The following is a 24,257-nucleotide window of genomic DNA, read 5'->3' on the forward strand; positions in this document are numbered from 1 at the left end:
TTGGTAGCCAAATAGCTAATATTATTTTTATTTTATTTTTAAAATAATTGTTGTTCCACTCCTTTTTTAGATATAGTTTTAAAATGTAATAATTATTTTTTCATATGTAATAATTTTTTAAAAATTGTTCTTTAAAAAGGAAAAAAAAGCAAAATAGCCTAAAATAAATCTAAAATAAATATTTTTAGGTGACCTTCCAAACATAATATATATATTATATTATGTATATATATATATATATATATATATATATATATATATATATATATATATATATATATATATATATTTCATGTTATCTGTATTCATATATTTTAAATGAATATTTCAAACTTTAAAAAAGGGAAAATTTTCGAAATATCACATTCCCCCTTAAAATGAAAGTATCTGTATAATGAAATATTAAATACATAACAGAAAGTTACAATAAAAATAGAAGTACATTTAATTAAATCTAAGCATAAATAAATAAATGATTAAGAATGTGAAATAACAAACTTTATGAAAAACTAATTTAAATACACAGCTTGAATTAAAATACAATATGTAATTTAACTGCGTACATCATAATGAAAACTGAGTACAAAATATGATTACAGTGATTCTTATTAATGTAAAATGAAAAGTGAACTAAAAATACATAATATACACTGTACTTTTATTTTGTTTACAGCAACATTACATTATGTATTTAATAATTTTATCATATATTTATTTTAGTCTGCATGTTACTGGCCAGAATGTTTACATTCTTTTTAGTTATTATTAAGCTGTCCAGATAAATAAAAGAAACGGCACAACTCGTTCAGTGTTTATTCCAGACACTGTGGTGAACAAACATATACACTGTAGATAAGTACAGTAGTAGCCTACTTGGCCTATTTGATAGGAGTGTAATCGTCCCATGCAGTCGCGTGCAGCCCCTCCCCTCTCCTGACACACAAGACTACACGCGCACTAAAAACATGGCGGATAAACACTAACCCTCACACTTGAGAAATCACACAAAAACCTTTCTCCGCAAGGTAACCAGTCCCCTTCCTACCGTCCGTAATAATTGCATAGCAATTATTACATCACTTTATAACTTTAGTTTTGCTAAACGTAAAGGAGAAAAACACAAAAAGTGACTCAGAGAGTTGCTACAGGCTAGCCTTTAGCTAATGCTTGTTGTATAAGCATTGAAGGTGAAGTGTTGTTATAATAACAGACCCAAAGATGTGTATTCTACTGTCTGCTTCTTATGATAAAGCTTAGTATATCGTAATATGAAGTTGTGAAAAGCGATACGAAACATGGCATGATGCTACGTAGCATAGCAGCATATTTGTTGTGGATTTGAGACAGTCTATGCTGTGTTCTTTAAAGTTTATTGTTTTATATCGATACAGGCACGTAAATCATTCCTGGAGAGTTTGACGTGATTGTAAATGTACACAAGAATAAATAATACGCTTTTGTTAGAGTTGATGTCGAGTCGAAAGACTAGCGTGTCCCAGTGAAATGAGGCTGTAGTGGTGTTTGGCTTGTGAATGAATCTTTTAAGCGAATGAATTGTTCATTTCGAAGTATCAACTCCCCTTTTCAACCGCGTAGAACGAATGAACCTTTGCTAATGAACTGATTCAAAAGATTCGAATCTCTGGGATGAATCAAATCCCCGCCACTACTGCGCTGTCATTTATGGAGAGGGAGGGACTGCGTGTTTGGCGCTCAAAGGCGCTCTGCTTTTGAACAGAGAACTGGAAAACTGGGAGACAGGGAGCCATCTTTTGAGGTATCTGTACCTATACAGTTAGTTTTATTCAATTATTTTACATTTAGATATAAAAGAGGGCTGTACAAAAACAGACACGATCAAACGCTCAATAGGGGAATAACTTGTATTCAGATTTTATTGACGGCGCGGGTGGTTTAACGGGATGTTTGCGTTTGTATTATTATTTTCTTAGTTATTTTGTCATGTAACGTTATTTCAGTTAAATATGGCCCAATAAAGCCAAGCATGTCGCTTGTTGTTTACCACTTCACATTGACCTTTTGGGTCATTACTGCTTGTTAAGCGTCTGACCCAACGACCCTTTAGGTCATTCCAGACAGGAAAATGGTGAAATACGTTATTCAGTCTGTGTAAGAAAAAATACCTTTTAGCTAGCTGTGTTATCGATGTTCATGTTGTTGTCCTTTGGGGAATATACCTGGCAGGGGTTCGTGGTTAACGGTTCAGCATGTAAAGAATGAGAAACCCGTGACAGCTGAGCTGTACACCGATTCACTGCCTGAGAGACATCTAAAACCACCTAAAACAGACACTGATGTAAGAAACAGGTTTAAAATCTCAGTTTTGTGTTTGTCTTTTGCAGAGAGGTTGGATTAAGCTGGATCATGAAGAAACCTGTAACACAGAAAGGTGACACTCTTATTTGTTCAGTGGATTAATATTTATCTAATTTGCTTAAATGTCAAAACGGCATAAGGCAACTGTTTACGAGGATACTTGCCAAATGTTTGTTTTATGTTGGCATATTTTGACTTATGATATATGTTTAATAATACATGTAATGATATTTAAGTGTTTTCCTTTCCCAGTAGCTATTGAGTGGAAAGATGGCAAACGGATCAAGCACGCTCGCAGTGGTCGCCCTTCTCGTGTCCCATCACAGTACCAAGGTAGGAAACTCACTACACTTAATGGAGAAGTTCACTTCCAGAATGAAAATTCCCTGATAATTTACTCACCCCGTAGTCTCGCGTAGCCAGACCTTCAGGCTGACGGCTGAAGGTCTGGAATTCATGGCAGCTTTCATTGGCCAAGGCCCGCCCATAAGGCCGTTTGACCGACATGTCAAACAACCAATCACAGTTCGTTTCGTTCAGCGTCACGATTCAGTGCGTGGAAATGCCCCCACAACAGCAGACTGGCGTGCAACAAGTCAGTCATTGAAATAACCAGCATTGAAAGTTAAATAAGAAGAGGGAGAACAAGGAGTAAGTCAGTAATTTGTTCGCGAACGTCGCAAATGTGTTTAACAACAATGGCATCTGCATAAGCACGTTTTAGCAAAACGCAGAGTAAATCAGTCTGCGCTTTGTTTCCCGGCGGACCGAAAATAAACGCAACACTCGCCTCTCCTGGAAATCCGGTCAAATTCAACTAATCAGATGACGACTTCGACATTCCTGAAGTGTTTCCAGTTAAATGTACCATATGCATCAGACGTTTAGCCAACGTTCCGTGGGCGTGACGTCTGAGGCTGAGACTACTCATCCCGTGTCATCCAAGATGTTCAAGTCTTTCTTTCTTCAGTCGAAAAGAAATGAAGGTTTTTGAGGAAAACATTCCAGGATTTTTCTCAATATAGTGGACTTCGATGGTGGCCAACGGGCTGAAGGTCCAAATTGCAGTTTCAGTGCAGCTTCAAAGGGCTCTACACGATCCCAGCTGAGGAATAAGGGTCTTATTTAGCAAAACGATTGGCCATTTTCTAAGAAAAATACAAAATGATGTACTTTTTAACCACAATTGTTCATCTTGCACTAGCACAACCTCACGCATTACTAGTAATCACGCACGCATAACAAAGGCGGAAGTACTGACCCAGTGTTAACGAAGCGTACTTGCAAAGAAATCAAACACCCTTTACAACAAAAGGTAAAACGATGTCGAATGATTTTGTTTTGAAGTTGGAGGACAAAATGAGATGAAGTGTTTTGTCCTACCCTTTTTGAACCAGAGTACACAGGAGTACACAGGAGTACACAGACAAAGAACTAACTGTCTGTGACTTTTCCAACATGATTACGCAAAGGGTGAAGATGCGCATCGCAGAGCTAATGCAAGATGAGCATTTGTGTTAAAAAGTATATACATTTTTATTTTATTTTTTAAGAAAATGACTGATCATTTTGCTGGATAAGATCCTTATTCCTTGGCTGGCAATGTGTGGATCCCTTTGAAGCTGCATTAAAACTGCAATTTGGACCTTCTACCTGTTGGCCACCATTGAAGTCCACTATATGGAGAAAAATCCTGGAATGTTGGACATCTTGACATAAACATCTTGGATGACATGGAGGTGTGTAAATTATCAGGAAATTTTCATTCTGGAAGTGAACTAATCTTTTAAATGGATGCTTTGAGTCAGATATCTCAACTGGGACACATTTAGCATTATTGTAATGTACATCTGAAAATAGTGAGGGAAGAGTTTCAGGGTTTCCGCGGGGTCTTAAAAAGTCTTAAAAAGTCTAAAATTTAAAAATCAAAATTTTAGGCCTTAAAAAGTCTTAAATTCGCTGTTCTAGGTCTTAAATAATTTTACACAGGTCTTATTTTTCCGATGTCCATGTAACGCTACCTCTAATGCTCATTTAAATTCTCTTTTTGTTGTTTCCGTGGTGTTGTAGTTCTTTATTTCACTGGTCCAAATATAATTTGCTGCATTTAAACTACAAATGGGACCAGCATGCAATAGCCAATTAGCTGTCTGTTATTGGCGCGAGTCTCTCTCAGATTGTACCGCAGAAGTAAAATGGATTTAACTTTTTAGCTATGGGGAAGTGCACGTTTAGCGATACTTGGCTTGAAAAAACTGAATATAGGGCTTGGCTAAGGCCAGTTGCTAACAACTAGATTTTTTTTCTCCCTCTGTGGAAGTTACTGCGTCTTCAGAATCGCAGTAGCAGAATACAGGTCAAACAACCTTTTTCTGTATATAATGTTATCAATAATAATAAGAAATATAGGTCGAGCTAGCTGACCGCCAGCCTTCGAAATACTTTTAAAATGTTTTTTTTTTTTTTTTTTTACTTGCCCAACCGAACAAACCGCCTGATTAAAACTGAAGTGACAAAAACAACTAGCGAAGCATCGAAAGGCAAGAAAGATTCCTATTTTAATACATTCAACGTAAACAGAAATTGATAATGGATATGTGTGTATTTCTGGTCTATTTGTGACATACTTTAAATGTAAAAATGTACATGCATTTAAATGTAACAGCACTCTAAAGAAACACAATGAGGTAGAAATTTAAAATGTATAGTTTATTTATAACATGATATAGTTCAGTAATATACCAAGTGAGCTTTTTGCTGAAAATTCTCACAATTACAAATGTTACATTAATTTTAGCTCAATAAAAAAGTAGTTAGTCAAGTAGTTACTTACTATTAGACAATATGCAGCATTAGCAGAAGCATTCAGCGTTTTGATCGAATCAGTTGAAATAACTCGCTCATGAAGTGACTTACCGCCACCTGCTGGTAATTTAGTGTGTTTAAAAGTATGCCTCCACACCCAACATTTCTAATGTATATATTTATAAATCAATAAATGTATTTAAAACATTAATATCACTTTTCATTTTGCAGTGTAAATTGTGTAATCTCACTGCTAACAGCCATTTAGAATTTATTGATAAATTCATAAAATAAATTTCAAAGGTAATGCATACATTTCAAAAGTAAAAAAAAGGCCTTTATAAAGGTAAATCAAATATGCAGATTTAAGATGTAAAAGCTAATAGAGCACTGATGAAAATATTGCTTCAGAATTTTTTTTTTTTACGTCAGATATTTCTAGTGGTACTTTTATGGGGATATTTTGTGTGGAATAGTATCTGCTGATATGAAAAGTTCACAGTATATCGTAGTAATAAATTTAATTTATGACAGCCATGAAATTGTGTTTACTTTTTACATTAAACACATTAAATATTACATGTATGCATGTAATATAATATCTATTTCCATTACAGATTTCGGTCTTAAATTTCATATAAGGTGGTATTAAAAATGTCTTAAAAAGTCTTAAATTTCACTTGTTCATATCTGCAGAAACCCTGAGTTTAGATTATATCTCAATATTGACCATCATGTTGCTAGACAGACTTGCTAAAACAAGATGAAGACAGAATCCTAATGGTGCGTTCACTCCGGACGCGAATGAAGCGGCAAGCGCGAGTGATTTACATGTTAAGTCAATGCAAAGATGCGAATAGCCATCCTGCGGCACGAAATGCGCGAATGAGGTGGCGCGAATGACGCGGCGCGAGTTGAGCGTTTCAAGCGTTTGCCGCACCATTCGCGCGAAACGCGTAAGTTCAAAAATCTGAACTTTGGCGAAAATTCGCGCCGCGTTAACCAATCAGGAGCTTGCTCTAGTAGTGATGGAGGCAGAAATCTGAAACAACAATGGAGGACAAAATCACCGTTGCCTGTCTGTGGTTACTCGGAGCTGTTCCATACATCTTTGTACTTTTATAGAAACGGAAAAAAAAAGGATCTTGTTTGATAGAAAGTGAGTGAAGAGGTCGGACAATCTGGTAAGTTTTAAAAAAAAAACCGCTCTTTACTCAATATGACCTACATATATATACATATTGAGACTACAAGCAAGCTAAAGCTGGCAAATTGAGCTCATTCACCTATTTTACAACTACTTTCCCGCTGACTAGTGGCAGACGCCCCTCCCATGACGCGAATTCGCGTCTGTTGTGAAGTAAATTTCACGCGCGAATGACGTGAGTTTTTACGCGCGAATGAAGCGAGTAAACTAAAATGTTCAAGCGTCCAACTACGCGCGAATAGCGCGATTCATTCGCGCAAGTCGCGTCCGGTGTGAATGCACCAAGAGTCATTTGATGCTGACATGCTTACCTTTAATTTTCAGGACTTTTCAGCTGGGAGAAGTACCTTAAAGAAACAGGAGCAGTTGCTGCTCCTCCTCACTGCTTCAGACAGGTAAGTCTTTTTTTTTATGCACTTATGCAAATGTAGAGCATGTCATTATTTTGGGCCATTTATAAATGTCATTGTCACTACACATAAAAAAAAAGAAAAAAAAATCCTTATTCTTAGAGCACAGCCCCTCCGGTGAATGAGTTTAAGGCTGGCATGAAGCTGGAAGCTCAAGATCCTAGAAACACTACATCCACCTGCATCGCTACCGTGGTGGGCCTGACGGGCTCCCGCCTCCGCCTGCGACTTGACGGTAGCGACAACAAGAATGATTTCTGGCGCCTGGTGGACTCCTCAGAAATCCAGCCCATTGGAAATTGCGAGAAGAATGGAGGCATGCTGCAGCCGCCACTAGGTGAGAAAGACAACCTTTTGCTCAACTCCGTTGTAAATTAGACCATTAGTTTGTTGTCTTTTTTATTATTATTTAGCATTCCAGATACATGAATTTCACAATTCAAAAACTTGATTCTATTTATAACTTTTTTTTTATCTCATAAACTAGAGAAAATGACACAAAAAACAATTTTAGTCAAAACACTGCCATCTTTTAACACAAGTAATCAGTAACATCCTTGCCATTATTACAATGTGCTTTGATAAAATTGGACTAATAATTGACTGTGAATGTGTTGTGTTCTTCTCTAGGGTTTCGTTTAAATGCATCGTCATGGCCCATGTTCTTATTAAAAACACTCAACGGAGCAGAAATGGCTCCAGCCCGAATCTTTCACAAGGTATCTGTCGCAAATAGCAACAAACAAACACACACAATAGTTTAAAGGTTCAAGTTCAAAGATTATTTTAACATTTTCTGGTCATTTTACGCTAAAAGAAGCAAAAATATCCACCTTTTTCTTCCTGTAAGAGTGTGCATGATCATTTGTAAATTTTATGGGTGTGGCTTCCGGTCTCATCCGCATTTGGCTGTACAAAACAGCTTGTTTTGCTGCGTAATATTGCAAATTGGTGTCTTACCATAATATTTTAATGTATTATCTTAATTGTGAAACACATTGGTTTGAAGTACAAACAGTTTTACTGTTTTCTGCACGTTGTTATTCTTCTCGTTATAGCGGCTAATGAACCGGAAGTCTCACCCACAGGCTTACTTCTATGTTAAAGAAAAAGGTGGATAAGTTTGCTTTGCATCTCTTTACTTTTTGTCTGATATATTTCACTTACTTTACTTACTTTTTTGTTCCTTCAGCAAGAACCACCTGCTCCGGAGCAGAACTGTTTTCAGGTGGGGATGAAGCTGGAGGCAGTGGACAGGAAGAATCCTCACTTCATCTGTCCTGCCACAGTGGGCGCGCTGCGGGGCGGGGAGGTTCTGATCACCTTTGATGGCTGGCGGGGTGCTTTTGATTACTACTGCCGCTATGATTCCAGAGACATCTTCCCAGTTGGCTGGTGTGCACTCACCGGAGACAACTTGCAGCCACCAGGCAATAAAGGTGTGGATTATTCAGTATGAATTCAGATTTTCTCATGCTGACAAGCTTACATGGGCAATTGTGCACAGGAATGGATGGAGGTAAGATGTACAAGAACGGAAGATATGGAATAAAGAGGTCAGTTCTAAATACACTGCTGTTCAAATATTTGGGGTCAGCAAATTAGAGGTGTCATGAACTGAGAAATCAAAATTCTCTTGATCTTTTGACATATAGTGCCTTGCGAAAGTATTCATAGTCCTTAATTTGTTTTCACGTTTTATGTTGCTGCCTTATGTTAAACTGTTTTAAATGACTTTTTTCCACATCAATCTACACTCCATGCACCATCATGACAAAGCAAAAACAGAATTGCCACCAATTCATAAATGTATTAAAAATGAAAAAAAAAAACCCTCAAATAAGTACATTGCATAAATATTCATACCCTTATCTTAGTACTTAGCTAAAGCACCTTCACAGCTATTTCTTTCTCGTCTTTTGGGGTACGATGTGACAAGCATTGTATTTGGCAATTATTTGCAATTCTTCACCTCACCTCTTCACCTCTCAAGCTCTTGTCAGCTTGGATGGGAACTGGCAGACATTTTTAGGTTTCTCCAGAAATGTTTGATTGGCTTCAAGCCCAAGCTCTGGCTGGGCAACTCAATTATATTCACAGAGTTGTCTATAAGCCACTCTTGCTGTGTGCTTAGGATCATTGTCCTGTTGGAAGGTGAACCTTCTGACCAGTCTGAGGTTCTGAATGTTCTGGACTGGGTTTTCATCAATTTTTTCTTCTTCATTGACATAGAACATCAGATCACAGAATCTCGTGTCTCACAGTCTGAGGGTCCTTTAGGTGCTTTCTTGCAAATTCTAAGTGTGTTTTCTGAGGAGAGGATTGAGTCTTGCCACACCACCATAAGGCCCAGATCGGTGAAGTGTTGCAGTGATGTTTGTCCTTCTGTAAGTTTCTCCCACCTGCATATATGATCATGGAGCTCAACTAGAGTGACCATCAGGTTCTTGGTCACCACTCTTGCCAAGGCCCTTCTCAATCAATTGGTCAGTTTGGCCAGGAGGCCAGCTCTAGGAGGAGTCATGGTTGTTTCAAACTTCTTCCATTAAGAGTAATGGAGACTACATGCTTCTGTGAACCTTCAATGCAGCAGATTTTTTTTCTGAACTCTTCCCCAGATGTGTGGCTTGATGCAGTCCTGTCTCTGAGTTATACAGCCAGTTCTGCCTCAGGGGTTATTTTTTTTCTCTGCTGTGAATTTTCAGCTGTTAGATATTTTAATAAGATGTGTCCAAATCATACCCATTCAATTGAATTTGCCACAGGTTAACTTTACTCAAAGTGAAGTAACATCAACAGTCAATATGAATTGCTCCTGAGCTTAATTTCAACTGTCCCAGATAAGGGCATGAATACTTATGCAATGGAATCATTTAGGTTTTTAATTTCTAATAAATTTGCAAAAATATGTTAAAACTGTTATTTGCTTTGCCATTATGGTGTAGAAGATGCTGTGCAGTGCCAAGTTGTGGAAAAACAGCCTTCTGATCCCAACATTAGCAAAAAGTGAATTAATTTTATTTTTAATTAAGTTTCAGACTGTGTCAGTAAGAACTCAGCCCTTTGTTCACTTCATTTTACAGCGGATTTGTTTACAAACATAGCACAATTTGACGTGGGATTTTCAGAAAAATTTTAACTATAATGACGATGTACCAACTATATTGGATCCTACAGTAATGTTGCATCACACAAGTGTGAGTAACTGTTTTATTATGTGGTCCCTATTGCTTTGTCTTATTACAGATTGCTCGATATCTACTGAGTATTTATGCGTTTTTAACCTAAATCGCAGCAGTGGCCATCTATAAGGGATGTAGGCTGTCAAACATACAAAAGTGTTAGCCATGTTAATCATTTACTTACGAGTCTGCAATCCACCACGCCTATTCAAACAGAGCATTCTGATGAGGTGGGTCAAAACAGGACAGAAAATAGCCTATTACTTCTAAATTAAATAATAATGTTTTTTATGTAAAAAAAAAAAAAAAATCTTGATAACATTATACGTAGACCTCAGAGAACAGTACAAAATAATTTTAAAAAGCAGTTCATGACCCCTTTAATGCACATGTGTGTTCATAATGGATCTTTTTATACCAAAGCAATTTCTAAGAGTATCTGTGGAAACTTGCATTAGCCAGGTAAGTTTAATTCTGTGGGAAAAAACTGTTTTACTTTAACAGTGCAAATGTGACTCCACAGAAGTAAAGACAGAATAAACAATACAAAGAAGAGACAAAAAATAGTCTGGGTAGAGAAATGGAAAATTTAGAGGGAATAACACAAAATAAAAAGCAGTTTTTATAGCATAACCCACCCAGTGATGAGTAAATGGTGAATAAATGACTGCATTTTATATTTTTTGGGTGAGCTATTCCTTTAAGCAATAAAAGCATTTGATCTGAGAGAACATGGGAGTTTTGGTTTACAAGGGGTTGGCACCCACCCAGCTGGCATGGCTGCAAACCCTGTGCCCAATAGCAGGCCTCGCATTAAAGAGCTAGTGTGACTGTTTGAGTGGGATGAGAAGAGGGTTAAAGAGACAACGCAAGGCCAGCAAGTTTGGCAGAGGAAGACAAACCTTTTTGGGCCTCTAAACACACACTCACTGAACTTCACAGCTAGTCGGGGTAAGCGAGTTGTTATTGTGTTTTATTTGTGAGTGTTTTTATGTTTGAAGAAAACTGGGAAAATGTGTAAACGTATCAGTCTGGGAAAGAGCCAGAACAAACTTAACTGGTTTGTGCTTAAAAGACTTTCAGGGTTAACAGTACTAGAAAGACAGTCGTTGTGTCACTATTCGCAGAGTTTAAGGCTTTAGAGAGCAGATCGAAACTAAGGGACAGGAAGGAAGTGAATTGACTGAGAGAATAAGATGCCACAAATTGACACACGCTGCAAGATCAAGAACAGACCCTCGTTCAGTGAGGTCCTACAGTCTTCGTTTTTCTGAGTTGGATGAGTGCAAACTGCAATCCTGGCCTTGCTAACAGGTCTGTAAACGCTGAAGTGTGTTTGTTTGTGATTGCTGTCTTCTGCTTGAGTTTGATCATTTAGTTCTTCTGGTGTTTTTGGCTTGCTTTAGTTTTTTGTTCACAAGGAATTTTGAGAAATGTTCAGTGTGGGTAAAGTTGCAAGCTTTTCATTTACTCTAGCTTTTTTGTTTGCAGGAATCTCAGATTAATTCAGATTTGTGGATCTCTTTCTCTCTCCGTCTTTCATTCTCTCTCTTCTCTTCCTCTTTTCTTGTGCTCTCTCGCATTTTCTTTTCATCTCTGTAGCACTTCAGAGTAGTGTTGGGCGATATGCTCAATTTTCATATCGCCCTATCGTCAGCCTGAGAGATCGCCGATACACGATACTATCGTGCTAATTTAATTAATTATCTATGGACTAAATTCCTTATTCGTTTTGTAAAGGTAGACTTTCTTTTGGCATATGATTAAGTTGTGCGTGTACAGAGCTCTCTCACTGTAGATCTGCCGGAGTTGTTCAAGTTACTTTCGGTTTCATTCTCTGCAATCGTCAGTGAGTGAGTTGTAAATGTGCGTGCCAGAATGTAAATGTATGAATCTTTCTTTACCCGTCATATTGCTATAATGTTACCGCTGTATGTCTGACCGTTATCATGAGGGTGATGTTGTAGTTCAGTTCATATTGAATGCGGAGAAGTGATGCGCGTGTAATTCACGTGCGTATGTTTAGCGCCATCTGATCGCATCGTAATTCTAATTAACGCCTATAGACGTTACTGAGATGAATGTTTATGTTTACTATATACAGACTGATTATGATACATCGTAATTAATTCATCCTGAACCAGGTTTTACTACCTCTGTTATCCTAATGACTGCAATGCAAATATAATATAACACTCCCTTTAGAATCAGTGAATCTACCACCGTACTGTATGATGAAAATCTCCCATTCTCACTGCACGCGGTGTGTTAAGGCGCTGTGGCCTCTATGCGTGTGTTTATACCGCGGCAAGTTTCTGAAGCATCCTAGAACAGACTCTCTGTGCTGCATTGCTAAAGTTAAGTTCTTTGTTGACGGATAATAATAATAATCGTCTAACTATCGTCAAAGGCATCAGCAACAGGCGATATCTCTGACTATCGTCGATACACGATACTATCGTCTATCGGCACAACCCTACTTCAGAGGCCACTAGCACCAAAAATGTGTAACACAACTCATTTCTTTGTTAGAATGGCTCAAAGAAAAATGGGTCAGCTCTGCACACAAAGCCTGCCTTTCTCGTCTTCTGCTTCTGTGTTTGTTGCTGCACGTTGTGGTGTATTGCCCTATTTAAGCTGTATTTTCTTTCTCTCTTTTTTTTTAATTTTTTTATTTTTTGCAGTTGGGTTACCAAAGACGCTAGGTGCACTTGGTGCCCTACCAGAGGGTGGCATAGAGGGCACCGGCATGCCACCTACACCAGGCAGACCCCCACCCCAGAATAAACGTAAACCTGGCCGCAAGAAAGCTAAACTGTCTGCTGGGCCCTGGGGTCAGAAAGGAACACTTGGTTCCCAGACAAGCCCGCCTGGAAAGGAACTGGAATCTATTAAAATCCCGAAGAAGAGAGGCCCCAAACCAGGAAGCAAGGTATAACTGTATTTAGTGTAATCACAAGTCAATAGCAGGGGCACTAGTGATGCGTAGATTGTGGGTGCTGTGAATAATCTGCAGATCGAGTAGGTCGGGTAATAAAAAAAATACATTGTGATTAATTGCGGGCAGGTTGCGGGTAGATGAGATAGATTATTAATAGGAATGCTACAATAGTACCTCAATTTGAAGTCCACGCTATGATATTTATTGCGATATTTAAAAAAAAAGACAAATAAAGACTTGGAAATTTTTAGATTTTATTATTCTTTCTAATGCACTTTAAGAGCTCCAGCCCATGTTCTTAACTAAGAAAACTTAAGTCAAAAAAAGTCCTTTAAAGGGGACTCAACCCTCTTTGTGTTTTAGGAAGCCAAACAAATTAGAATATAATAATAATAATAATAATAACAGCACAATTTTATATCGTATTCCTATGACAGTAATAGCCATATATTGTAAAACAATTGCACTTAAAAAAAAAAAAAAATATATATATATATATATATATATATATATATCCCAACATTTTAATGGGCAGATGATTACAGCATTTCATTAGTTTTAGTGAGATGCATTTTTGTAAGCCTGTTTTCACTGAAGCTGATGTTTTCCATCAAAATAAAAGCTCTACTGCAGCAGTTGTAATTTCCCTACTGTAGTGTAAAGCAAAAATCATATATATATGTGACCCTGGACCACAAAACCAGTCTTAAGTCGCTGGGGTATATTTGTTGCAATAGCCAAAAATACATTGTATGGGTCAAAATTATTGATTTTTCTTTTATGCCAAAAATCATTAGGAAATTAAGTAAAGTTCATGTTCCATGAAGATTTTTTGTAAAATTCCTACTATAAATATATCAAAATGTAATTTTTGATTAGTAATATGCATTGTTAAGAACCTAATTTGGAGAAGTTTAAAGGTGATTTTCTCAGTATTTTGATTTTTTTGCACCCTCAGATTCTAGATATTCAAATAGTTGTATCTCGGCCAAATATTGTCCGATCCTAACAAACCATATATCAACAGAAAGCTTATTTATTGAGCTTTCATATGATGTATACATCTAAGTTTTGTAAAATTTAACCTTATGACTGGTTTTGTGGTCCAGGGTCACATATTACAACTGCTGCAGTAGAGCTTTTATTTTGATGGAAAACATCAGCTTCAGTGAAAACAGGCTTACAAAAATGCGTCTCACTAAAACTAATGAAATGCTGTAATCATCTGCCCATTAAAATGTTGGGAATTACGCAAATGTGAAAATAAAGCATAACTCATGGCCGTTGCACCCCTATACTGACAGCACATGCAATAAGCGAGTTCACTGCATTCACTGTGAACGGTGGCGTTCTGAGGCACGGAAAACACAGGATCACAAGCCGATCGCCTGAACGAAGTGCTCGCTTCGCTTTTAAACATGCAGCGAAAACAGATTTGATGAAGGTATTAAGCCATATTGTGCTTTCGGTTTTAGTTTGTTTGACAAATACAACTTTAAAGATCTTTTATGTTAGAATAAGAAGTTTAAATATATTTAAAAAAAATCTATACCTTTTGCCTGGAAGTCCTTTCGTTTCATACCATCATGTGAACACGATACCACAATATTGATAATACCGTTACATCCCTAATTAATAATTATGCAAATATCAACTACATTCTTTTAAATATAAACATGTTTTAAAATTCATCTTTATTATCAGACAGACAGGCTCAACATGTTTCATTTTTGTGTGTGCGTTAGCCTGTTTGGGAAGTTGCAGTGACAGAAACAGTGACATTCCAGTTAAAGTTTGAAGGGAGTAAAGTCTATGTTTGTGCTATTAAAAAAGTGTAGGCTAATCTAACCATGCGATTTTTAGGGTTCTACCATGGGTTAGTTAGCTAAGTGGTTGTTTTGTCCAGTTTAATTGCGTTTATTGCTATGTCCTACTTTGTTGTGCCATAGCCTACAGACAAAATGAATACACTTAAAACTCTAGTTGTGAACAACAAGGATTAAAGATTTGATGGTGTTTTTTTAGTCGTTTAAAATACATCTTCAATTATTTAATTATATGCGGCTTGGGCGGGCGTCCATCAATAGTGAAACAGCATGAAGAGACACTTCTGGGGTAACGGTTTGCAGGTTGGGGTAGATTTCTAATTCAGAGAAAAATACGGGACCCTGGACCTCAAAACCCTCATTAGGGTCAATTTTTTGAATTTGAGATTTATACATCTGAAAGCACAATAAATAAACTTTCCATTGTTGTATGGTAGGGATGGGCATATCGATCCTGAAGTGTTGATATATTGATACTGATGTATCGAAAGTATTAATACTTACATAAAAAATATCGATACTAAGGTGTGTTTTATTTAGCAGTGATTTTGTTTATTTAACAAAAAATAAGGCGTACAATATGCACTGAATTGGACGTATAACCTATGTTAGGGAATAACTGTGCAGGATAGAACTATTTTCCTACTCATCTGAACGCACGCAAATGTTGCAAGACAGAACCAATCAATCACAGAGAGCTTTCACTAACTTCAGACAGTGCATTCAAACAGGGCTGCATTTCCCAAAAGTATCATAAGAAAGTATTGATGCTTTTGGGAACGGCAGCCCAGAACAATGTTTATCAGGACAGAAAAAAAAAAACATGTTTGAGTTATAACACAATAAACTAATCGAAATTGTATCCTGCATAATTTGTGCAATTACATTTATTTAAATTAACATTTAAAGTTCATTGATCATGTTTTGTAGTAATGTTTATATAAATCATACACTGTCAGAATAAAAATGTTGCATTTTATGTGTGCAACAGCCTGTCACTGGCAGCCCCTTATGAAACTAAGTATTTTCAACTATAGGTTTTGTAGTTACCACTACAGTAAACATTATTTTAATCATGTGTAAAAAATGTAATTTAATAAGTTGCAATTAAGGCATATTAAATGTTTAAATTCATTTCAAATATAAAGTTAAGGGGGTATAAATTACATATTTCACTCTTAGTAATTTAATAAATGTAATAATTTAAAAGTTAAGTTTAGAAGTATCATTATCGATGTCGCAATCGATGATACTGGCCTTAAAGTATCAGTATCGTATCGAAAACAAAATAAGTGTTATCGCATATCCTTATTGTATGGTTTGTAAGGACAATAGACAATATTTGGCCAAGATACAATTTAAAAAATTTGGAATCTTGAGGGTGCAAAAAAATCTAAATATTGAGAAAATCACCTCAAAGTTGTTCAAATGAAGTTCTTAGCAATGCATATTACTAATCAAAAATTATGTTTTGATATATTTATGGTGAAAAATATACAAAATATCTTCATGGAACATGATTTTTACTTAATATCCTAATGATTTTTTCAATCAATTTGACCCATGTGATGTATTTTTGACTATTGCTACAAATATACCCATGCTACTTAAGACAGGTGGATAATTTATTTGAAGCAGCGGATTCAGGTGACGTTTGAGCGGATCCGCGCATCTTTAATGTGTACCATTAGGGACGAGAATTTTACTGAAAAAATTCTTGTCATCTTGATCATCAAAATTCTTTTAAAACATGAAGGTTGACAATCCTCAGACTTGCTCAAAAACTATTGTCTGGTTAGGTTACATCAGGGATGTCCTATTGTGCCCTTTCCTAGGGATTTGATACCTAGGTTTCCTTTATGCAAAGTTAGGCGCTGTTAAAACAAAACACGTTTTTGCATTCCACTGCACTGCTTTTCCATTGCTTTATGCTTTGTTTTTTTTTTTAAGTAAACATGCGCTACACAGATGCATTTAACCGTTGCGCTCACATATCACACATGACATGCATTCTAAAAACCCAGCCTTGAAGTTGAAAAAAGTTCTGTAAACTTTCTTTTTCTTTAGAGCTTTTGATGTTTTTTTCATTCCACTACACTGTATCTCACATTATTAAATGCTAGGACTGCCCTTGACTAAAGATCTTTTTCTGGTCAACTAGTAGTCGTTAATTTTAAGCTGATGGTCAAGTAATAGATATGGATTACATAATTAGAGAATATTTGTTTTTCAGTTGAATTGGTTCATTTGAAAGTAGACATTTTGCTCTCTTTAAGGCAAATTTACATAGCGTTTCAGGTTTTTTTGACACGCTGAAGAGACTGAGACGGCAGAAAGTGCATCCTGTTTGATTTCATTATTTTACAAAAGAGCAATGTTTTGTTGTTATTGAGTGTGCTCAAATAAATGTTGAGTCTTTACCAATTCAAAAGTTGTATTACTCTTGTCTGTATGACCAAAAAATTTTGTATTTTAAGAGCAAGTGACCGCACCGGCGCCTCCATCTGTTATGCAGTAGGCGTGCTACTACTAGCTTTCGCACTTATAGCAGACATTTTTCCAGGTAAACTTAACATTAGATTGAGCAGCCATGTAAAGTTGCTACTACTTACATATATCAGATAATAAGCCATATTTGTAGTTGATGAATGATAGGCAAGCAATTGGATATTCTGGCCAAAGTACTGTATTACCACATACCAGTTGTTAATTATCTGTCCGTCACAGACTTCACCACTTCCTGGTGATTAAAAAAAAATTTGCTTTACAATTTTGATCAAACAAGCCTAACGGTTAGTCAACTGTTAGGGGGCAGACCTATTAAATGAAAATTAAAAAATTAAGATATAAATCAACATCATTAGCTATCTGGGGTTGTATCCACAAGTAATATCACACTGGGTAAATAAAATGTTTGATGTACATTTTAGGAGGCCAGGGTTTGTTAAATATGCTTTGTGTGAATGAGATATGGATGCAATGGATAGATTGTAAACTATCCATTTAGTTTTCATCTGTTTTCCTGGGTTAATAAGGTTAATGTTAGCTTGTAAAAATATTTTTAAGGTAAATTACCTTTTTACCTAAATACTTTAAACAAGAGTTTGAATGTGTTACATATTTAATATATTTTGTCTTGTAGCTAAGCTGGGCCAAGAGGACAGCATGGCTTGAAGGAACAATTGGAGGTCCTGGTAGACCTATCAGCAAACCCAGAGGCAAACTGCCAGCCAACTGGCCCCTGAAAGTGCAGCAGAACCCAACAGATCCCATCAAGGCCCCAAGAAAGAGAGGCCCCAAACCTGGCAGCAAGGTGCAACTCTTCAGCAAACATCAAAGTGCTAATTATAAGCTATCATTATTTATGCAGATTCCTCCTGACCATTTTTATTTGTACATAGAGAAAAGCCCGACTGGGACCCAACCCTATGCCAACGTCCCCAAGCAGTAGCACTCCAGAGCCAGACACCAGCTCAGTTCCACTGGACAACGCCACTATTCCCAGCTCTGCCTTACAGGCTCCTACAGGTACTCTCACATCTGTATCACATCTTTTCCCTAATGAATAAATATTTCATTCCTTGTCATGTCTTTGCTAATAACCTCTCTGCAATTATTATCTGTGTGTCTCAGTATGTGTGTACCTGAATAAGTACGGGAAAGTGGGTCCTCATCTGGACGCACGCCGTGTTCAGTCACTGCCAGATCACTTTGGGCCGGGCCGAGCTTCCTCTGTGCTGCAACAGTGCGTTCAGGCTTGTGTTGACTGTGCACATAACCAGAGCTCAATCTTTTCTTGCCTCAAACCAGGCCATGGAGGAGAGCTCATATCAGGTCAGAACACACAGACACTAATAAAAATGAACTAAGAGCCTCGAAAGCCCTATTTTGGAAACTTATTAGAGCATGGTTTGGGAAAAATATTTAATTACAATTTTTCTGCAATAACAAATAGATTTTCGAATCTGTTTGAGCATAGACTAACAATGACTAACAATGACCACTGAACTTGCCTATTTGACTTTTACAGCCTACTTTGAGCAGCAACACCACACTTTAACACTGCCGGCAGTGAACAGTGTGACTTATGTGCTGCGCTTCCTGGAGAAACTCTGTCATAACCTGCACTGCGACCCATTGTTTGGTAGTCAGCCCGTCCCTGTGGGAGGGGTTCACTATGACAGCCGGACGTACACAGGTCAGCGCTCATGCGTGCAGACACATCTGCTGTTGCACATTACTATATTTGTGCATTCTTTGATCTTTAAATGTTGTGTAGATATCAAAAGAGAGCCTTGTGTGTGTTGTAGAGAGAAGAAACTTTGCAGAAGGTCTGAGTTCTGGACCTGGTCGGGGCACTAAGCGATTCCTTCAACATGACGCCTACAACAGCAACTCTGTACCACACAAAATAGTAAAAAGCCACCGCCTCTCATCAGAAGGTATTTTACACTGTTCTATTGTTAAAACAGCATTTAATTAGTAAACTCCACTGTCTGTTGGCCCTCTTTATAAGCGTTTTTGTATCGTGTTTGATCAGAGCCCTTCCTGTTGGAGAATGGGGTTGGCAGCTCAGAGGTGTTGGAGAAAACACACTTGTCTCCCGGACACGGCTTGGCAATGCGTTCCCTTTCTCAAAGTAGCAGCTCACCGGGGAAACTACATCGTTTGGGCTCAACAGGTACATACTAGCTCATCATTGAAGATCGTTTACACACAAAGTCAGGTCGACAAAACCACAGCGCTGCTGTTAAAACAAAAGCAATTGAGTCATATTTCAGTTTTACTCAAAATTGCTATGATGTTAATGTAATATACAGTACTGTGCAAAGGTTTAGGCCACTAATATTTTCACCAACAAAAAAAAAATGTTTTTCAAGTGCTTCAAGAATCCTACAGTACAGACCAAAAGTTTGGACACACCTTCTCATTCAAAGAGTTTTCTTTATTTCCATGACTATGAAAATTGTAGATTCACACTGAAGGCATCAAAACTATGAATTAATACATGTGGAATTATATTTAATTATATAAAATATTTAATTCTTTATATACTTTTGCACAACACAACTGATGGTCCCAACCCCATTTATAAGGCAAGGAATCCCACTTATTAAACCTGACAGGGCACACCTGTGAAGTGAAAACCATTTCAGGTGACTACCTCTTGAAGCTCATCAAGGGAATGCCAAGAGTGTGCAAAGCAGTAATCAAAGCAAAAGGTGTCTACTTTGAAGAACCTAGAATATGACATATTTTCAGTTGTTTCACACTTTTTTGTTATGTATATAATTCACGTGTTAATTCATAGTTTTGATGCCTTCAGTGTGAATCTACAATTTTCATAGTCATGAAAATAAAGAAAACTTTGGTTCAAAGGTGTGTCTGCAAAGCTACCTGAAAAACTATGTGCAAGTGCACCTAGGGCAAAAGCTAGTTTAAACGCAAAGGATGGTCACACCAAATGTTGATTTAATTTTGTTGCTAGAAGTTATCTGATAAATCAAATCTATTTTTGACAGCATCCTCATTTTACAGCATTTTTACACAAGTGCCTAAAACTTTTAACAGTACTGTAGCTTTGCAGGTAGGTTTCTCGAAGCATCTTGGAGACATTGCCACAGTTCTTCTAAATGTAGTCTCTCTCTGTTTGTTCTATTTTTTCATGTCATTCCAAACAGACTGGATGATGATGAGATCAGATCTCTATTTGGAACACTGGCTGTTGTCAGATTCCTTGTGCAAACAAAAATCTCATTGGATTATTATAATTAATGGCTAAATGAATGCTTGGAAATGTAAACTGATATTTTCCTACTGACGCACTACAGCAAAAGATAGAAATAACTGACTTAAAACCATTTTGTTGGTGGTGAAAATACTTATGACCTAAAACGTTTGCACAGTACTGTATAATTGCAAATAATTGTAAAAAAGATTTTTTTTCCATTTGTGGTTTTATACTTTTTGTAAATTGTAAATCATGAACACAATAAGAACAACTTATCAACCTCAAAACCTTTTTTTACTGATATGTCTTATGATTGCCACCCAGGTTCAGAGCGTTTTCTGAGCTCGAGAGAAAGCCCGCGATCCAGTGGACAAGACCCCAACCTGTGGACAGTGGAGGATGTAATGCAGTTCATCAGAGACATCGACCCTCAACTCGGACCGCACGCAGACCTCTTCCGCAAACATGTAAGTGAGAAATACAGGGTCCCAGTGGGTCTCTGAAACTCTTCAGTTTTGTAGGATTTTTCAATTTTGTTTAAGGGAACCTCAGCCACCTGCCAGACTTGCATGGCGTAATATAATGTAAAGGATGTCTAAAATAAAACAATGAAAGACTTGCGTTATTACAAATCCACATTGTTTTATACATATTTTGGACTGGGGGGTGCCATTATTTCGATGACGTGAAATGGCTGCACTTGTGCTACCTGTTGCTATTTTTACTGCAACACAACTCCGAATACACAAGTCTGAAAATAAAATACAGATACGATGCCACATTGTGTGGCTTTTGGTTGTAATTTTCAGTCAAAAGGCAGCGAGAGAAGCAATGTATAACTTCACTGCTTTTCTTGGTGAAAGGAAGAGAAGAAAAGACTGGGAAGATGCCTGTGGAAGAATAAAACTTCCAAAAGACCCGTGGCTTTGTTCTCTCCACTTTGATGCCTTTGAGGCTTTTATTAGACCATAGCTAATAAAAGAGCTTACAAACGGCAGAGACAAGAATCGCTAGATGCCATCCTGGCAGGATGTAAACATGGCAAAACTTGTCATGACGCCGTAGCCACTGAAGGAGTTTCTCAGCACAGATTTCACATGATATCCGGGGGCGTTTAGACTCCTTGTGGGGAAAATCTGTCGCCACCTGTAATCTCATTCAGTAGCTGTGGTCACCTGATCAATATTTTATTTTCCAAGTTGTGTTGCGGTAAAAATATAAACAGGTAGTGAAAGTAGCTCACCAAGTACAACAATTTCATATCATATTCATAATGGTTTCACATAGTTCAAAATATGTATAAAATTATGTTTTTTTTAATTACCTAAATCTTTCATGGGTTTTCTACTACATGTTTCAGACATCTTGGCTTAATATAACATTAAGCCATACAAGTCTTAATACCCAGGTTTACTTTAAAAGTTTGATCAAATATCAAGTGCTAAAAAGTCAGGGGAAAACAGGAATATGTATGAATAAGCTTTATATTTTGTAATATGTTGCATGGTTGTTTATAATCAAAAGTCTCACATCATGCATACATTTTTCTGGTTATATTGGTATTTTTATTTCATAAAAAACGTATTACTAGTATTTTTGGCCACTCCATCCCAGGAAGGAAAGGCTAAGAACATTATTTAACACATTCATTTTATAGATTTTGTATCAGCATTATAATCTGTTTATTGCATTTCTTCAAACACATCATTGTATGAGTGAAATCCTTTATCACTTGACCTCTAATAATATTGATTAAAACATGTCTTGAGTATTTTATTGCTTTGCTGATAAGCAATATTAATTCCTAGTTGAATGTCTGCCTCAGTCTAAGTAAAAAAAATCAAATATAACTGATTTGAGGTGTTTGCCCTGTAGTAATATGTGGTATTTATTTTATTTGTACAAGTCTAAAAACTCTGCAGATACCCTGGAATATATAGAAATAACTGAATTATTATTGCCTCTTGTGTTTAGTTTGTTTCATACAAGCCTTTCACTTTTTAAGATGACCTTTTTAGATAGCTGCAGACTTAATCTTGGACCACACTGCAATTTTTTAAAGTTATTTTACCATCCAAGACATTTCAGGGATTGTAAAAGATTTAATTTCTTGGGAAGGGAAGGGAAGCAGTCTTGCTTTGTATCGATAGTCATTTTGACAACATTGGTATGTAAAGTTTTTTTTTTTTTTGTAGATGTTCAGTCTTCTTGTTTGTGCAATAAAATGCTAAACATTTTCATGTCTGGATTCTTCTGTTACAGGAAATTGATGGCAAGGCTCTGCTCCTGCTCCGCAGTGATGTTATGATGAAATACATGGGGCTGAAGTTGGGTCCTGCCCTGAAACTCACCTTCCACATAGACAGACTGAAACAGGGCCGTTGACCTTTATGGCACTTGAATGGGTTTACCCCTTTACCCCTTCCAAGCACATTTCAAGATGCACGGCATGTGGGGATCTTCGTGTCCCCCAGTACTGTAGCAGGTGTCGGCAAGCTTTTAAGCTCCGCCCATCTTACTTAACCTTCCTTTGGTTCGATAGTCCCTTTCTCCCGGTTTTAATGCTTTCGGTTTTTAATTATAGCACTGTTATGAACGTTCTTATGACTGATATCGTTGCGGTTGTTCTCACATTTCACTTACGGTTGTGTTAGTACCGTATCAGAACATTTCACATGTTCGGACTTGACTGAAGCAGTGAAGTGGACAGTATAAAGGCCGTTTTTAGGCCTTGATTTTTACGACATACAGTTAATTGTATATTTTTTTCACCCTACATCAATAAGGGTGTTTTGTATGGACTTCATACAATTGTCATCAATTAACTTCAGATAAACACTAGATCTACCCCATTATGTCGGAAATCACTTCGGACTAAAACCTCAGAAACCATTACTCATCCTCCATACTTTATACACATAACACATTTAGGAATTAAGATGCGGTCAAACTAGACTTGGAGCGTGCAAAATTAATATGGCCAACAGGATGTGATGCCACTCTCTATACCACCTGTTTGAATCTATTATAACTGACAAATAATGCATTTAAAATGCTATATTATCTACTCCGCTTTACAGCAATGCTGTATTTATCACTGTTTTTATTCTTTGCATTGCATTGGGCCAAAAGGTCAATCTATGACATTTAGATCCTGTTTTTCTTTGGTCATACTAATGAGCAGTTCAAAACAAAGCACAAGATGTCTTAGTAAACTTGCATTCATGTGTTCACGTGACAGGAAGTCTAGTATGACCGCACCTACTGCTACATACTGCTATTATACACTCTGCCTGTATTTTATATCGTGTTGATGTTTACATTGTCTCTGTTGTTTGTACTTTTTATACAATATGGTAGAGTGCATACGTTGACAGCGTTATACTCTAAGCTTCAATTAAAAAATATGAAGCTTTTCTTCCGTTCGTTGTTTTTTCATCTGTTTATGCCTCAGATCTCAGTATGTTGTCCGGTTCATTTCTATGGAATGCATACTATTTTATTTTAATTAGATCTCAGGTTTTACTATTTAAGCTTTACTTTTTCTGAATTTGAAATGCCCTTCACTGTCTGTTTGTTCAAAAAGAACAAAAACACAAAGACTTTGAGCTGCTGGTTCACTACTTTTATTAACCACATGGTGGCAGCAACAACCTTTTTCAGTTTCATTTCTATTATTTTTAAGCTTGCTTGCTGAAATGCATATAGACCAGTACAAGGTCCAACTTTATATAGGTACCATCTAGGTTCTTTACAGTCTTTAAGATTTTAAAAACGAAATAATGTATAATGTTTTGTTTGAACCATATAAAAGTTAT

The 24,257-nt window shown here is 36.9% G+C and overlaps 1 protein-coding gene across 4 annotated transcripts; it reads left to right on the forward strand.

The window, feature by feature from the left end:
* Positions 1–951: 951 nt before the first annotated feature.
* LOC141342569 (polycomb protein SCMH1-like) lies at positions 952–23,857 on the forward strand. 4 transcript variants are annotated; one of them, XM_073847049.1, is made up of 16 exons: positions 952–1,025; positions 2,364–2,410; positions 2,590–2,670; positions 6,674–6,744; positions 6,862–7,096; positions 7,390–7,478; positions 7,952–8,198; positions 12,626–12,873; positions 17,851–18,021; positions 18,110–18,236; positions 18,342–18,542; positions 18,739–18,906; positions 19,019–19,150; positions 19,249–19,389; positions 20,764–20,906; positions 22,702–23,857. In XM_073847049.1, the coding sequence occupies exons 2-16, from the start codon at positions 2,386–2,388 to the stop codon at positions 22,822–22,824; spliced, it is 2,202 nt and encodes a 733-aa protein (XP_073703150.1). In that variant the 5' UTR covers positions 952–1,025; positions 2,364–2,385; the 3' UTR covers positions 22,825–23,857. The 4 variants fall into 4 exon arrangements, with proteins under 4 accessions (XP_073703150.1, XP_073703152.1, XP_073703151.1 ...); XM_073847051.1 differs by having other exon boundaries at positions 960–1,025; positions 2,593–2,670; XM_073847050.1 differs by lacking the exon at positions 952–1,025 and adding an exon at positions 1,715–1,777.
* The last annotated feature ends 400 nt before the right edge of the window (positions 23,858–24,257 follow it).

The sequence above is a fragment of the Garra rufa genome, chromosome 9, assembly GCF_049309525.1.
Source record: "Garra rufa chromosome 9, GarRuf1.0, whole genome shotgun sequence".
Classification (NCBI taxonomy): Eukaryota; Metazoa; Chordata; class Actinopteri; order Cypriniformes; family Cyprinidae; genus Garra; species Garra rufa.

What these genes read in the sequence shown, in the direction of transcription:
- LOC141342569 (XM_073847049.1), top strand. Translation starts at nt 2,386, where the DNA reads ATGAAGAAACCTGTAACACAGAAAG. An exon ending in GCCCCAAACCAGGAAGCAAG is followed by an intron (nt 12,874 to 17,850) that starts GTATAACTGTAT and finishes TTTGTCTTGTAG; the next exon opens with CTAAGCTGGGCCAAGAGGAC. An exon ending in TGGAGGAGAGCTCATATCAG is followed by an intron (nt 18,543 to 18,738) that starts GTCAGAACACAC and finishes TGACTTTTACAG; the next exon opens with CCTACTTTGAGCAGCAACAC.